This window comes from Scyliorhinus torazame, chromosome 27 (assembly GCF_047496885.1).
Source record: "Scyliorhinus torazame isolate Kashiwa2021f chromosome 27, sScyTor2.1, whole genome shotgun sequence".
Taxonomy (NCBI): Eukaryota; Metazoa; Chordata; class Chondrichthyes; order Carcharhiniformes; family Scyliorhinidae; genus Scyliorhinus; species Scyliorhinus torazame.
Window position 1 is genome coordinate 15,375,957 of NC_092733.1, and position 14,522 is coordinate 15,390,478.

Sequence of the window (14,522 nt, forward strand, 5' to 3'; positions counted from 1 at the left end):
TGGCTGAGACCACAAATGTAACCTGGAACACATCTGGTCAGCATGCTTCAGGTCCACTCTCCTACTTTGTACAAACTCGATTCCACCACGATAAATTTTAAAATATTAAGACCAACTTTTCTTTCCGAAATTCAGGTTTGGAATGGGTCGAAGGGTTACGGAGATCGGGCTGGAAAGCGGAGTTGGGGTCAGAGAGGGGGGGCAGCCATGATCGTATCGAATGGTGGAGCGGGCTGGAGGGGCTAAATTTCCTACCTCTGCTCCTAGTTCTTATGGAAGAAGTGGGATATGGCAATCAGGGGTATAGGTGAACCAGGCAGGAGAACAGCCCATTGGGCAGTTTACACGGATAGCCTTGGACAACTCTGCCCTTCCACCCGATCTCTAGAAAAGTTTGGGAATGTCGGGATTGTAACGCAATCTCTGCGAATCTAAGTAGTGTCTACGGGTGGGTGGGGGGAAAGAGGCTATACCCAAATCGAGTCAGTTTCTAACTCTTTCACTTTAAAGAAGAGGCCAAGATTGCTCAAAGCGTTCACAGTTTAAAACATTTACTTAAATACTTAAAAACATGGTCAAAAAGAAACACAATTTCAATACAGTTTGTTACAAACTAAAACCAGAAACCATTTTAAAAAAAAACAAGATGTAATAATAATTTACAAATCGTGTGCAGCTTCGAGAGACATTTCAGGGTCCTTTTTTTTTAGTATATCAGAGTCCAAAAGGGAAAAAAAGTAAAGACAATGAATTGTTTTTTGTTGTTGCCTTAATCCCTCCTGTGGAATTCTGACCTGGCTTTGTACACTGGACAGTTCCCCTGTGCGCCTGTAACTGGGTGTACAAAGAGTTTGAAGTCTTTCTCTTAACCCCCTTTCTCTAAAAGTCAAGGTTTGAGTCCCATGTCAGAGCAGTCCACATGCAACTTTCTCGTTGAGTTTCAGTGCGATTTAGAAAGCATTCTTTCTTTCAACTCCCTCCTCTTTCGTTGCCCCTTCCATCTCCTTGCCAAAGAAAGAAGAATTTTTTTTTGCTGTCTTCTTCTTCTTGCCTTGTGTGTGTGTGTCTCTGCTCGCCCTGTGCCTCAGAAGCCCTGGAGTTTTTGAGTTAATACTATTTGGCAGCCACTGCTGATGTGAGTCATGACTTTCTGTTTGAGTTGAGAGACCTGGTCCCTCAGCACGGTGGCAGTGGACGCGAGCCCGGCGTTGTCAGTTTTGAGACTCTTCACCTTGTCCTCCAGCCGGGCAATCCTCTCCAGTTTCCTCTTCCTGCACTTGGAGGCGGCCACCCTGTTCCTCATTCGCTTCCTCTCCGCCTTGATGCGCTCCTGGTTCTCCATGTCGATGGGGGAGAGCGGTGGGGTCTCCCCCCGGCTCTGCACCTCGGGCACGATCTGGGGCTCCTCCTTGAGGCTCTGCAGCCGGGGGTGAGGCAGGGGCAAGGCTGGCAGGCTGTAGGCATGGGGTTGGGGCAGGTAGCTGATCGTGGCGGTAGGGTAACTGCTCCCTCCCCCACCTCCACCTCCTCCAACTCCACTGGGCGCCTGGATAGTGGTGGAGTTGGCTGCGTTGCTGTAGGCGGTGAGGTTGGTATAGACAGGGGGCACCTCGCCACCGTAGGCACCTCCGCTGCAGCTCATGCCCGGGTTGGGGATGGACACATTGGGCGCCACATGGTTAATCTTGTGCAGCTCCTCCAGCGCCTTGACAAAGCCATCAGCAAAGCCCTCCTGCTCGTCTGTGATGTTCCTCCCGGTGAAGTATTGCCCCGGGGTGGGCGTGGTGGTGACCACCCCATTACTCGATTGGATAATGAGCCTCTCCAGCTCAGGCGAAGCCAGTTTGAGCAACCCCACGTCCGGGGCGCCCAGTAGAGCCTCCTCCACCCCTGCTCGCAGGTGGGGCTTCAGCGACCTGGACGGGTCGATCAGGTTCAGATGCATGTTGTGCTTGAGAAACTTGGAGGTGTAATCGTGCAGCCCGCTCTCTGAACTCGGGTAGCCGGTCAGGAAGCTGTCATCGTGATAAAATGGTTGCTCCATCTTTGTAGACATAAGAAACTAGCAATAGCAGCAGAGTCTGTAGTGCTGGGGAGCAAGAGCAACGAGAGAGAGAGAGTTTAGAGTCTTTAAAATTGAGTCCAAGACTGGCTCAGGAGTAGTGCTGAAGTTCTCTCCCTTCCTAGAGTCACAGCACACACACACAGTCTGTAAGAGTTATTATCACTCCTCTCCTCAAAAGACAACAGCAGCAACAACAAAAAAACTGTCCGTGGCCACCGACTCCTCTTCACCAGCTCTCTCTCTGTCCTCTGCTTTCCTTTGCCTGCTGGATGTGTACACTGAGGGATGATGCGAGCTTGTTGCTGTATCCGCGTTACACTAACACCCTCCAGTCTCCCAATGCCTTAATTTGCTGCCATAACTACTTAAATAGCCGGGGTGATGTCACTGTTCCTGCCCACCCACTAGCTTGGTGTGTCTGTGTGTGTGTGTGTTCGCCTCCCTTCTGGCTCTACCACTAGATGGCTTCAGAAACACTTTTAACCCCCTTTGCAACTCAACCTCTCTTTTTAACCAGGTTCATATTTTCTGCTGCACAAGTTGAGCGCAGTATTTTTTTTTTTGGTGGGGATGTATTAAGGTAGGAAATAAGTACACACTTAGCAAACGCTGCATTATCTCATAGATCTGGGCTGGCAGCTCCTGTGAAGAGAGAGAGAGAGAGAGAGAAACTAGTTAATGTTTCAGATCTAAATCTACATCTCGATTCATTCGGATCTGAGATTAGGTGCTGGGAGATTGATTCCCTCTTGTGGGGAGAGTCTAGGATTAAAGGGTATGATCTCAGACTAAGGGGGTCGTCCGTTTAAAACAGATTAAGAGGAATTTCTTCTCTCAGAGGGGAGTGAATCTGTGGAATTCTTTACCGCAGAGAGCTGTAGAGGCCAGGTCGTTAAGTATGTTCAAGACAGGGGCGGCAAGGTGGCGCAGTGGTTAGCACTGCAGCCTCATGGTGCCGAGGTCCCAGGTTCAATCCCGGCTCTGGGTCACTGTCCGTGTGGAGTTTGCACATTCTCCCCGTGTTTGCGTGGGTTTCGCCCCCATATCCCAAAGATGTGCAGGGTAGGTGGATTGAACACGCTAAATTGCCCCTTAATTGGAAAAAATGAATTGGGTACTCTAAACTAAAAAAAAGTATGTTCAAGGCTGAGATAGACAGGTTTTTAATCAGTGAGGGAATTGAGGGTTATAGGGATAAGGCGGGAAAGTGGAGTTGAGGATTGTCACGTCAGATCAGCCATGATCTCATTGAATGGCGGAGCAGACTCGATGGGCCGAATGGTCTACTTCTGCTCCTGCATCTTATGGTCTAATGGATCATTTGGATCTGAGATGTTAACTCTATTTCTTTCTTAAAAGTTCATTTAAGGGATGTGGGTGTCGCTGGTTAGGCCAACATTTATGGCCCATCCCTAATTGCCCTTCAGAAGGTGGTGGCGAGCTGCCTTCTTGAACCACTGTAGTCCCTGAGGTGTAGGTACACCCACTGTGCTGTTAGGGAGGGAGTTCCACGATTTTGCCCCAGTGACAGTGAAGATACGGCCGATATATTTCCAAGTCAGGGTGGTGAGTGACTTGGAGGGGAACCTCCAAGCGGTGGGCAAGTATCTGCTGCTCCTGTCCTTCTAGATGGTGGTGGTCGTGGGTTTGGAAGGTGCTGTCTAAGGAACCTTGGTGAGTTCCTACAGTGCATCTCGTAGATGGTACATACGGCTGCCACTGTTCGCTGGTGATGGAGGGTTTGAATGTTTGTGGAAGGGGGAGCAATCAAGCGGGGTTGCTTTGTCCTGGATGGTGTCAAGTTTCTTGAGTTTTGTTGGAGCTGCGCTCATCCAGGCAAGTGGAGAGTATTCTATCACACTCCTGACTTGTGCCTTTTAGATGGTGGACAAGCTTGAGGGGGGAGGTGAGTTACTCGCCATCGGATTCCTAGCTTTTGACCTGCCCTGGTAGCCACAGTATTTATGTGGCTAGTCCAGTTCAGTTTCTGATCAATGGTAACTCCCAGGATGTTGGGGATTCAGCGATGGTAATACCACTGAATGTCAAGGGGTGATAGTTAGATCCTGTCTTGTAGGAAATGGTCATTGGCTGGCACTTGTGTGGCACAAATGTAACTTGCCTTGTCAGCCCAAGCCTGGATATTGGCCAGGTCTTGCTGCATTTGAACATGGACTGTTTCTCCACAGATGCTGCCAGACGTGCTGAGTTTATCCAACATTCTCTGTTGGTGGACATAGACATTGAATCCCTACAGTGCAGAAGGAGGCCATTCAGCCCATCAAGTCTGCACTGACCCTCTGAATGATCACTCTACCTAAGCTCACTCCCCTGCCCTATCCCTGTAACCCCACCTAACCTGCATATCCCTGGACATTAAGGGGCAATTTAGCATGGCCAATACATCTAACCTGCACACCTTTGGACTGCGGGAGGAAATCGGAGCACCCGGAGGAAACCCATGCAGACACGGGGAGAAACATACAAATTCCACACAGTCACCCAAGGCCAGCATTGATCCTCGGTCCCTGGCGCTGTGCGGCAGCAGTGCTAACCACTCTGCTGCCCTATATCTGCAATGTTTTGCATTCATATTAAGTATAGAATCACCAGTTACTATTCATACAGATGTAAAGCATGGACCTGAATTAATAAGCGACTTTCATTGCTTCCCAAAACACTTGCAGCCAATGGGGTACTTTTTTGTTTTGGGAGTGTAGCCAATTAGTGCAGAGCTGGATTCCACAAACAACAAGATGGTAATCGTCCGTTGTCAATGCTTGTTTTGGTTGAGGGATGAGTGCCTGGTGGACGAGACATTCCTTCCCTGAGCTGAAAGAATGTGTCCAATGGGTAGGGTAAAACAGGCGAGACTGGGGGTATAAAGCGGCTCGGATAGTGAACGGAGCGAGCTTACAGACAGTCTCTAGTTGGCGATGGGCAAAGCAAGGATCGGGCTGACCTCCAATGCCCTTCGCAGTCATATAGGTGCCAACATTCAATTGTCGAGAGTTTTACAGCACAGAAAGAGTCCATTCGGCCCATCCTGTGTGCGCCAGCCATCAAGCCCCTCTCGATTCTAATCCCATTATCCAGCACTTGAACCGTAGCCTTGTATGCTGTGGTATTTGAAGTGTCCATCTACATGCTTCTTAGATGTTGTGAGGGTGACACCTCTCTCAAATAAGCAGAGCTGGAGGTGGGGTAGGGTGGTCGGGTGGTGGGCGTGGGGGGGGGGGGGAGGTGTTATCTGACCCAATTCTGCAGACCCAACGCAGTATTAACTGCCTCCACTGCTGCATCTAAAGGCACATCCCAGATATCATTCAACCATCGCAGGCAAACGGATTTTGTCATCTCGTCCTGATGTTCCCCTGTTTGTGTCGAATATTTCCTGTCCCGGTTTTATCCAGTTTCTAAAGGTTTCCATTCATTCCCCCACCCCATCCAGCTTTTCAAACCTTTCCTCAGTAGCCGAGTCACTAAGATTCAACCTAGTTCTGACTTTTGAGCATTTTCCCTTCCTTCTGGACTGCGTATGCTCGGGGGGGGTTTCAATGGTTGCGTCACTGGATTAGTAATTGGCCCAGGCTAATGCTCTGGGGACAAGGGCTCAAATCCAACCATGGCAGCTGCTGGCATTTAACTTCATTTAGTAATGTAGCATTTTGTAAAAACTAGTCTCTCTAATGGTTGTCGATTGTTGTTAAAAAAAACAACCTCTGGTTCACGAATGTCCTTCAGGGAAGGAAATCTGCCGTCCTTACCCGGTCTGGCCTACATGTGACTCCAGACCCACAGCAATATGGCTGACTTTTTTAACGGCGTCCTAATCTCTAAAGCCCCTGACGTGACCCCCTAACCACTCCCCTCAAGCTCCAACTCACTGTAAGGGGCTCCCCTTCACCCCTCGCACCCACACAGCGAGGCCCCCTGCTAAATCACCACTGCCCAAAAAATGCCAGCTTGGCACCTTGGCCGTGCCAGCCTAGCACCCCAGCAATGCCCCTGCCAGCTGGCAGTGTCACTTGTGCACCTTGCAAGTTCAGGCTGGTACCAGATGGCACTGCCTGGCTGCCAAGTTTGCGGTGCCAGGGTACCACCACCCTACCCAGAGGACATGCATCTGGGTCCCTCCAATCCCCTGGGAGACACCCACGAGTGCCGTTCAGTCTGGCCCCCGTTTATGGAGACCAGTACTGAATGGTGCTCGCCTGAGGGCTCCAAATGTGGCTGACTCTTAACTGCCCCCTCGGAAATGAAGTCCTCTCAGTTCAAGGGATGGGTAACCAATGCTGGCCATGCCAAGGATGCCCACATCCAATAAAATAATTTAAAAGTCAATGTATATGTAGCGTATTTCACAACCTCGGGTCAACGAAATATCTTCTACATCGCTGTAGGAAATACAGCAGCCAATTTGCTCACAGCAAGTCCCCAGGAACGCCACTGTTATAATAGCCGGAGAATCTGTTTTCTGTGATGTTGGTGGAGTGATAAGTTGGTCAGGACACGGGGGAACATCCTCCACTCAGTGGCACCATCCACCTGCTTAAGGTCTCATCCCAAAGACAGGCTGCGGGATTCTCCGTCGGCGGGATCTTCCGCCGGCAGTTCACACACGGCCCCCGGGTTTCCCGACGGCGTGGGGTGACCCACAATGGGAAACCCCAGTGGCCGGCTCTGGAAACGGAGAATCCCGCTGACGGCGGGGGCGCGCCGCGCCGGAAGACGGGGCTGGCGGGACGCAGAATCCCACCCCCCGTGACATCTGACACTGCAGCACTCCCCTGGTATCGGCCTAGCGTTTCCAATGGGAGTTGAACCCACGACATTTTGATTCAGGGGCTCAAGAGTTCTGCTAACTGAACCTTAAACTGACAGAAGTGCCCGATGCTGTATTGAATGCCTGGCCCGACCAGAGCTCCATGCAGCTTTAGACTAATTTGTCCCCTGCTGATTTGGCAATAAACTCTGCTTGTTTTGTGGGCTGTTGCTCTGCCTTCAGTCCAGGGAGAAACGTAGGAACAGGAGTAGGCCATTCAGCCCATTGAACTTGCTCCGCCGTTAAATTCGATCATGGTTGATCAGACAGTTCAATGCCTTGGAGCACACCCACTCTCCCCATAACCCTTGCTTCATTGTTAATCAGAAATCTTTCAATCTCTGCTTTAAACACCCTCAATGACTGAGCTTCCACAATTCCCTGGGGGACAGGCTTCCAAACATTCACCACCCTCAGTGTAAAGGAATTTCTCCACATGTCAGTCCTGAGTGGCTTCCCCCTGATTTTAAATTTGGGCCCCCTTAGTTCCAGGCTCTCCAACAAGGGGAAACACCTGCATCTACCCTACCCGTTCCTTTCAGTATTTTGTAGGTTTCAATGAGGTCACCTTTCTTTGAAACTCTCGAGCGTACCCGCCCAGTTTGCCCGGTCCCGCTTTCATCTTCCTCTCTGGCCAGTTTCGCACCATCAACATCACATCAACTTTTACCTGGACACTACTGCACTGCTACTCGTGGGAGCTTTCTGTGCACAAGTTGGCTGTCATGTTTTCTGCCTTACAATGGTGGCCACGCTTCAAAAGGTTTCCGTGGGCTGTAAAGCGCTTTGAGGTGAAAAGCGCCCCGTGAATGCAGGCCTCTCTTTTTAAAACGCAAAAAAAAACCCCCATCGAGTTCACCCATTGTTTTAGTGCTGTCTCCAAAATGAAGGATTACCATTTTAAGCGAGGGCCCGTGGAAATTAATCCCAGCTGGAGCCAGGTCCTTCTGGAGGTCCGGGGAGGGGCAATGGGAGGAAAACTGGAAAAATAACTTGGAGGACCCGTGCTGAGCCCATGTTGTGAAGTTACACACTTCCTGTAGTCTAAAGGATGACTCAGGTTCAACAAGTGTCTGCTATCATTGTCTTGAAATCTGTACATCCAACAGACACATGTACAAGACAGGGAATATCCAGATAATCTTTAGCTGAATTATACATATATAATATATATGTACAGTATAGAAAATTCCACGTGACTACGACACTCTTGGTAACTGGTGTAAGGCAGCATCTACAGTTTGGTCAGTCAGTTACTGGCATTTGTTCACTCAGAGGGTTGAGTCTTTGTGATGCTCTACCTCCCTGGGTTGTGAACACTCAGTCGGTGCGACTGAGGTCGATGGGTTTTTGGATGCGAAGTGAATCACCGGATATCGGCTTACAGCAGGAAGATGGGAGTTGAAGACCTTACTGAATAGCAGAGCAGGCTGGAGGGGCAGAATGGCCTACTGCAACTCTTCTTAATAATCTCATCTTCTTATCCTCCATTTTACCAGATGACGTGAATCTTACCACGAGGGCTAGGTTAAGAATGAGGGCTTCCACCTCGATAGACTAGATTCAAACTCACCCCACTCAAAATCAAACTTGCTGTAATGAACGTACAAAAACCAGTTGATCTTTAGTGGTGACCAGGAGCTTCCTCCCAGAACCGAAATCTGCCCCTCGTTGGCAGCCGAATTGTCAACCCCAGTCAGACAAGCCAAAGGTTGACCCGTGCGGAAAACAGGGAAGAGGTCAGTCTGGAAAAATTGGAGAATGCATCTCTGGGTTTGAGTTGAGGCAGAATCGAGTTGAATTTAATTGTGTTAAACCTGGCCCAGCCTGGAAGGGCTTGCTGCTAAAATTGAGCGTCCAGAATAGAATGTTGTCACCCCACCCCATTCGCGCCACCCCCAGAGAAAATGAACAGGAAAACACAAATAAAACAGAATTGTACATCTCATATGTGCTTGGCAATATCAAGTTGTAGGTTTGAAGGCGGCATGTGGCGCAGTGGTTAGCACTGGGACTGCGGCGCTGAGGACCCAGGTTCGAATCCCGGCCCTGGGTCACTGTCCGTGTGGAGTTTGCACATTCTCCCCCATGTCTGCGTGGGTCTCACCCCCCACAACCCAAAGATGTGCAAGTTAGGTGGATTGGCCGCACTAAATTGCCCCTTAATTGGAGAAAAAAATAATTGGGTACTCTAAATTTAAAAAAAAAGTTGTAGGTTCACATCCCTCCACAAAGACTTAAACTCATGATCCAGGCTGACACTCCAGTGCGGTAATGAGGGTGTGCCACAGTGTCGGAGGTGCCGTCTTTCCGATGAGACGTTAGAGAGAGGCGCTGACTCTCCTCTCAGTAAAAGATCCCAGTATCCCAAAGATGCAAGGGGTCCACCTGGTGTCCTGGCCAATATCTATTCCTCAACCAACATCAATAAATTGGATTATAGAATCATAGAATGGTTACAGTACAGGAGGAGGCTATTAGGCCCATCATGCTGGGTTCTCGGCAAAAGCCACTCACCCAGTCCCACAGTCCCACTCTCCAACCCCCCCATACCCCGTAGCCCTTTAACTGACCATTATCACACTTCTGTTTGTGGGATCTTTCTGTGCACAAATTGGCTATATGTTTCCTACATTGCACCAGTGATGACATTTCAAGAGGGGTTTATTCCCCTGGAAAGTGGCAGTGAGGGTAAAATGGCTAATCTGAAAGTCAGAGAACCCAAATTCTATGGAACCAGGAGACACATATATTGTTGCAAGGTTCAGTTCGCTTCAAGCTAAACAATGGTTCAAACTGGCATGTGGGACTTATTTCTTGGGCTGGTGTTAAGAACCACGTCCCCACACAAAGAGTGACCAACGCTTGGGATAGTCTTTCAGGTCTGTTGGTAGGGGGCTTACCCCTGGATACTCTGATTAGTGGGGACAGGGTGAACCCTGTAGCTTCTTTCTGAATTAGTGAGCTCGATTGGTGGGAACGACATTTCTTGTGTCAACCTTGTGACCAATTGTAAAGTAATCTGGGCCCCGAGGTTGCGCTACAGCCTGAAAAGGACACCCTCTTCAGCTTTTGCTAATCTCTGTACGAGTTGTACGGTCCAATGTTCAGACTTGCTCTATTGTTCACATGGAGCTTTGGAAGTATATTTGCAATGTTCGTGCTTCTCGCTTAACATTTCTTGTTTACAACTTGCCTACGCAAATAGCCCACATTGCCCCTTCATTATTCTAAAGATAGACTGGGTAACATACAGTAAATACGGTGACATTATTATTGCACGTATAAATCTTTGCAACATCATATGAACTCTGAGATTTGGATTGCAATTTACTTCTGCTGTTCAATATAATATGCACAGCCGCACTCCCTAACATCACCTTTTGCACGATAAATTCTGCCTGGAGAACAGCAATAGAAAACTGAGTCATATGATTTGAACTAAGGTCACATCAGCTTTTTTTACTCCAACTCATCACAGAGGAGTAACGCACCCTGCCTATTATTTTTATAATAGTACTGCCTTTTACAGAGGCTGTACAGTCCCAGAGAGGCAAGAAACAGCTTTGCTTCTGGTGTTCGTCACATATGAGTATTCGCACATCAGGCATCGCTCCAATGTCACACATTTGGCAAATGTCAACCAACAGGCACGGTGGCACAGTGGTTAGCACTGCTGCCTCACGCCGCCAAGGTCCCGGGTTCGATCCTGGCCCCAGGTCACAGTCAGTGTGGAGTTTGCACATTCTCCCCGTGTCTGCGCAGGTCTCACCCCCACAACCCAAAGATGTGCAAGGTAGGTGGATTGGCCACGCTAAATTGCCCCTTAATTGGGTACTCTAAATTTATTTTTAAAAATAGATAGATTTGAATCACAGTTACTGTTGTAAGAAAACACAACAACCAATTTGCATCCACAAATGACAATGTGATCATTACCAGACAACCTTTTCTGGTGATGTTGACTGAGGGCTAAATATTGGCCTGGACACCGGGAAGAACGCCCCTGATCTTTTTCAAAGTGCTCCATGGAAACGTTTAGATCCACTTGAGAAGGTAGATAGGGCCTCGGGTTAACCTCCCATCTGAAAGACAGCGCGTTTGACAGTATAGCGCTCCCTCAGGAATGTCAGGTTCGATTTATACGTTCAGGTCCTGGACGAGGACTTGAACCCAGAACCTCGTGAGTCGGAGGTGAGAGTGAGGAAGTCCTAGGGCTGAGGGCTTAGACTGGTGAGCCAGTGGTGGGGCCAAGAGAGTGGGGTAGGTACAAGTGGGAGGAACTTAGAATTCTTGGCTGGTTAGAAGGATGCCGAGGTAGGACTATTTTAGTCACCTTTGAAATTGTCATGGCTGAGATCAGTTAACTAACCTCCGTGATGGTGTGTCTGCGGTGTGGAGACACCTTTTTTGGCCATCAAAGGGGGTGGGGAGCCTTGAACCTGGAGCTTCTAACGTAGAAGCAGGGACACCACCCACTTCACCAAAGACCTCTGCTTCGTGTCTAAGGACAGCAATGCTCCTCAGCCTTATCTCATGGGAGGCTTTATTGAACTGGATGGAAATGACAGCCTCCAGTGCTTGCCTCAGGGCAGAATCACATGACTACGGCGAGCTAGCCAGGACACTTAGTAAGATCGTATTTTCGAAACCCAAACGACCTCCGTACTTCATCAGAGATCAAAATGTGGGAGCGTTCGGGATCTCCGTGGCTCAGAACTCTGCATTTGCCAGGACCATCACGGGGCGTCTGTATTTCTGTTCCCAGGGCTATTGAAGTAAGTGTGGCAGATATCGCAATGGGATCTGGGGAGGCACAGTGGTCAGCACTGCTGCCTCACAGCGCCAGGGACCCGGGTTCAAGTCCGATCTTGGGTCACTGTCTGTGTGGAGTTTGTACATTCTCCCCATGTCTGCGTGGGTTTCCTCCGGGTGCTCCGGTTTCCTCCCACAGTCCAAAGGCGTGCAGGTTAGGTGGATTAGCCATGATAAGTTGCCCTTTAATGTCCAGGGATGTGCAGGTTAGGGTGGGGTTACGGGGGGTTATGGGGATAAACGGGTTGAACATGAGTAGAGTGCTAATTCGAAGGGCCGGTACATACTCAATGGGCTGAATGACCTCCTTCTGCACTGTAGGGATTCTATTCTATGATTCTATCTGGCGCGCGCGGGGCGGGGGGTGGGGGCTGGTACTAAACGCAGTGGCGTGCTGAGCAAAGCTTAAACAGCACAGGCACCCCGGGGGTTAATGAACATATCTCCACTGAAGTTAGTCCAACCCTTGAGTGCTGCCAAGCTTAATAACTCCTCGGAGCTGCAAATAACTGCTGTTCATATAAAAATACCTTTGTAGTTTGTATTTGAGAAGGATATAGCATTAGTCACAATTCTATCACTTATGTTTTAATCTGTAATTATCATGTTGATCAGAATCTGGCATGGTGGTACTGGAGATCAAGTAGTTTGCAGTTTTGCCTGCCTTGTCAGCATTGAGCACTGATGCAGAATAAAGCTGCCTCTACATTGTCACATCAAGTGCTTCCACATCAGCACCAGCAGAATTAGATTTCAAAAATGTAAATGCATTTCCGTAGCACCTGTCACAATCTCTTGGAGTTCTTCACAGCCAGTGAAATACCTTCTGAAGTGTCGTCATGGTTACACTGATGGAAACACAGCAACCAGTTTACGCGCAGCAAGCTCCCACAATCAGCAATGTGATAACAACAAGTTATTTTGGTGAGGCTTCGTATCAACACACAGAAAGTAAGCAGAGTAGGGCTCTCTCTGCACTGTTCCACCAATCGCTCCTGAATGAAACACAGTATGGATTACAGACCAAATTTCTCTCTGCACTGTCCTGTCAAGCAGTCCCATGTCAGGTACAGCACAGGTTAGATTATATGGTAAAGCTCCCTTTACACCGTCCCATCAAACGCTCTCAAAGCTGGTGCTAGAGGTAGAGTAAATCTCCCACCATACTCTCCTGCCAAATACTCTCAGGGCAGGTCCAGCCTGGGTTAGATTTGACTCAAATTCTGGTCAGCATGGCTCCACTACACACCAGACAAACGCATTAGGGGTACCTTTGCTGACGGGGAATGCCTGAAAATATTCATCTGACTTTCCATTGCTGCCCAATGTGTTGTATATTTGGACGAATACCACTTGTCGTCTCTGAGTCAGCACGTTGTGGGTTCAAGCCCTGAAGTCACAGAATGGATGTGCCAATCGACGAGGCACATGATGATATGGCACTGACATCAGGCAGCCATGTACTGGGTACTGTCAGGAGCAGATGGACAGCCCTGTGGAGCCTTCCTGATAACTCACTATGTTCAGACTGCAAATATTGCAAACAAATACGTTTTTAAATAGATACCCTGATACGCTCTGTCGGCTCCTCCTGACTAGAAACCAAACCTAGCACCTACCGCAAGTCCCACTCCAGAGGCTTGGATACAAAAGAAAATTTAGACTGATACACCCAGCGCAGTGCTGAGGGAATGCTGCACTGCCCGAGGTGAGGCATTATTTTGCCCACTCAGGTGGACAAAGGTTGCACTATTTGGAGGCGCAGGGAGCTGTTCCTCAGCCAAGAGTTATCTCTCAACACCACCATTATCTGGTCATTAGCGGGTTGCTGTTTCTGGGATCTTGCTGTGCCCACATTGGCTGCCATGTTTCCTACATTTAAAGGGTGAACCCGCTTCAAAAGGTTACACCACAGAACGGTAAAATGCCGTCGGGGTTGCGAAAGGCAATATATAAATGCGAATCTTTACTTTCATGCTCAAATCTATTTGAAATTTCACTTCAGGTTTTACGGCTGTAGGGGCTGAATCGAGACAGTGGGGGAATTCACTCCCAAGTTACACAGCACATGGGAAGTCTTAACACGCTGGTGCAGTGTGAAATCTGCAGCCTGCAGCCAAACCCAATAACAACTGAATCATACTTGTTTGATTCCCCGCAGAGACAGATTGTTGTAAACAGCCTCGAGTGTGTCAGAATCTCAATCTGTTCTCAGTGATAGTCCAGCACTAATAACTCCTCCATAAGGTTGACATGACCTTTTCTAATCTGTTCCGAGACGGGTTGGTGGGTCAGAGAAGCCTGTTTCAATGTTGCCGAGAAACGGGCCCAACCGTTCACTCAGTCCCCAGGCACACTGCCTCTCATTTAATTTACTGCCATTCACCCCCAGCAAAGCGTCCTTAATCTATTCCTTTCCCCCTCATGTGTTTGCTAACTTTTCCTTATGTGCATCCGTGCTTTAAACACTCCGTAGTTCCAAATTCTCACCACGTGAAGGGAAAGAATTTACAGGGCAAGCAGGAAAGAGCAAATGGAACTAATTACCCAGGAGCTAGCATAGCCACTGAGGGCTGAATGGCTATCTTATGTGCTGCATTAAGATGAGAAAGGTGTTTCTTCTGACCTGCGATCACAATTGAGCCCATCTTCTCTAATTCTATGCTAATAAACATCTTCAGAATGTTAAAGTCCTCACCAGGTCACCCCCCCCCCCCCCCCCCCCCCCCCAACCTTCTATTTTCTAGAGAGAAGGGCTCCAGCTTGTACAGTCTTTCCTGATCTTTACAATCTCTCAGTTTTGCTATCATCCTTGTG

General features: G+C 48.8%; 1 protein-coding gene across 1 annotated transcript; it reads right to left on the minus strand.

Moving 5' to 3' along the window:
• Positions 1 to 534: 534 nt before the first annotated feature.
• Positions 535 to 2,419, minus strand: LOC140403233 (transcription factor JunB-like). Its single transcript, XM_072490994.1, has one exon. It carries the CDS (start codon positions 2,054 to 2,056, stop codon positions 1,085 to 1,087), a length of 972 nt encoding a protein of 323 aa, XP_072347095.1. The 5' UTR covers positions 2,057 to 2,419; the 3' UTR covers positions 535 to 1,084.
• Between the last annotated feature and the right edge of the window lie 12,103 nt (positions 2,420 to 14,522).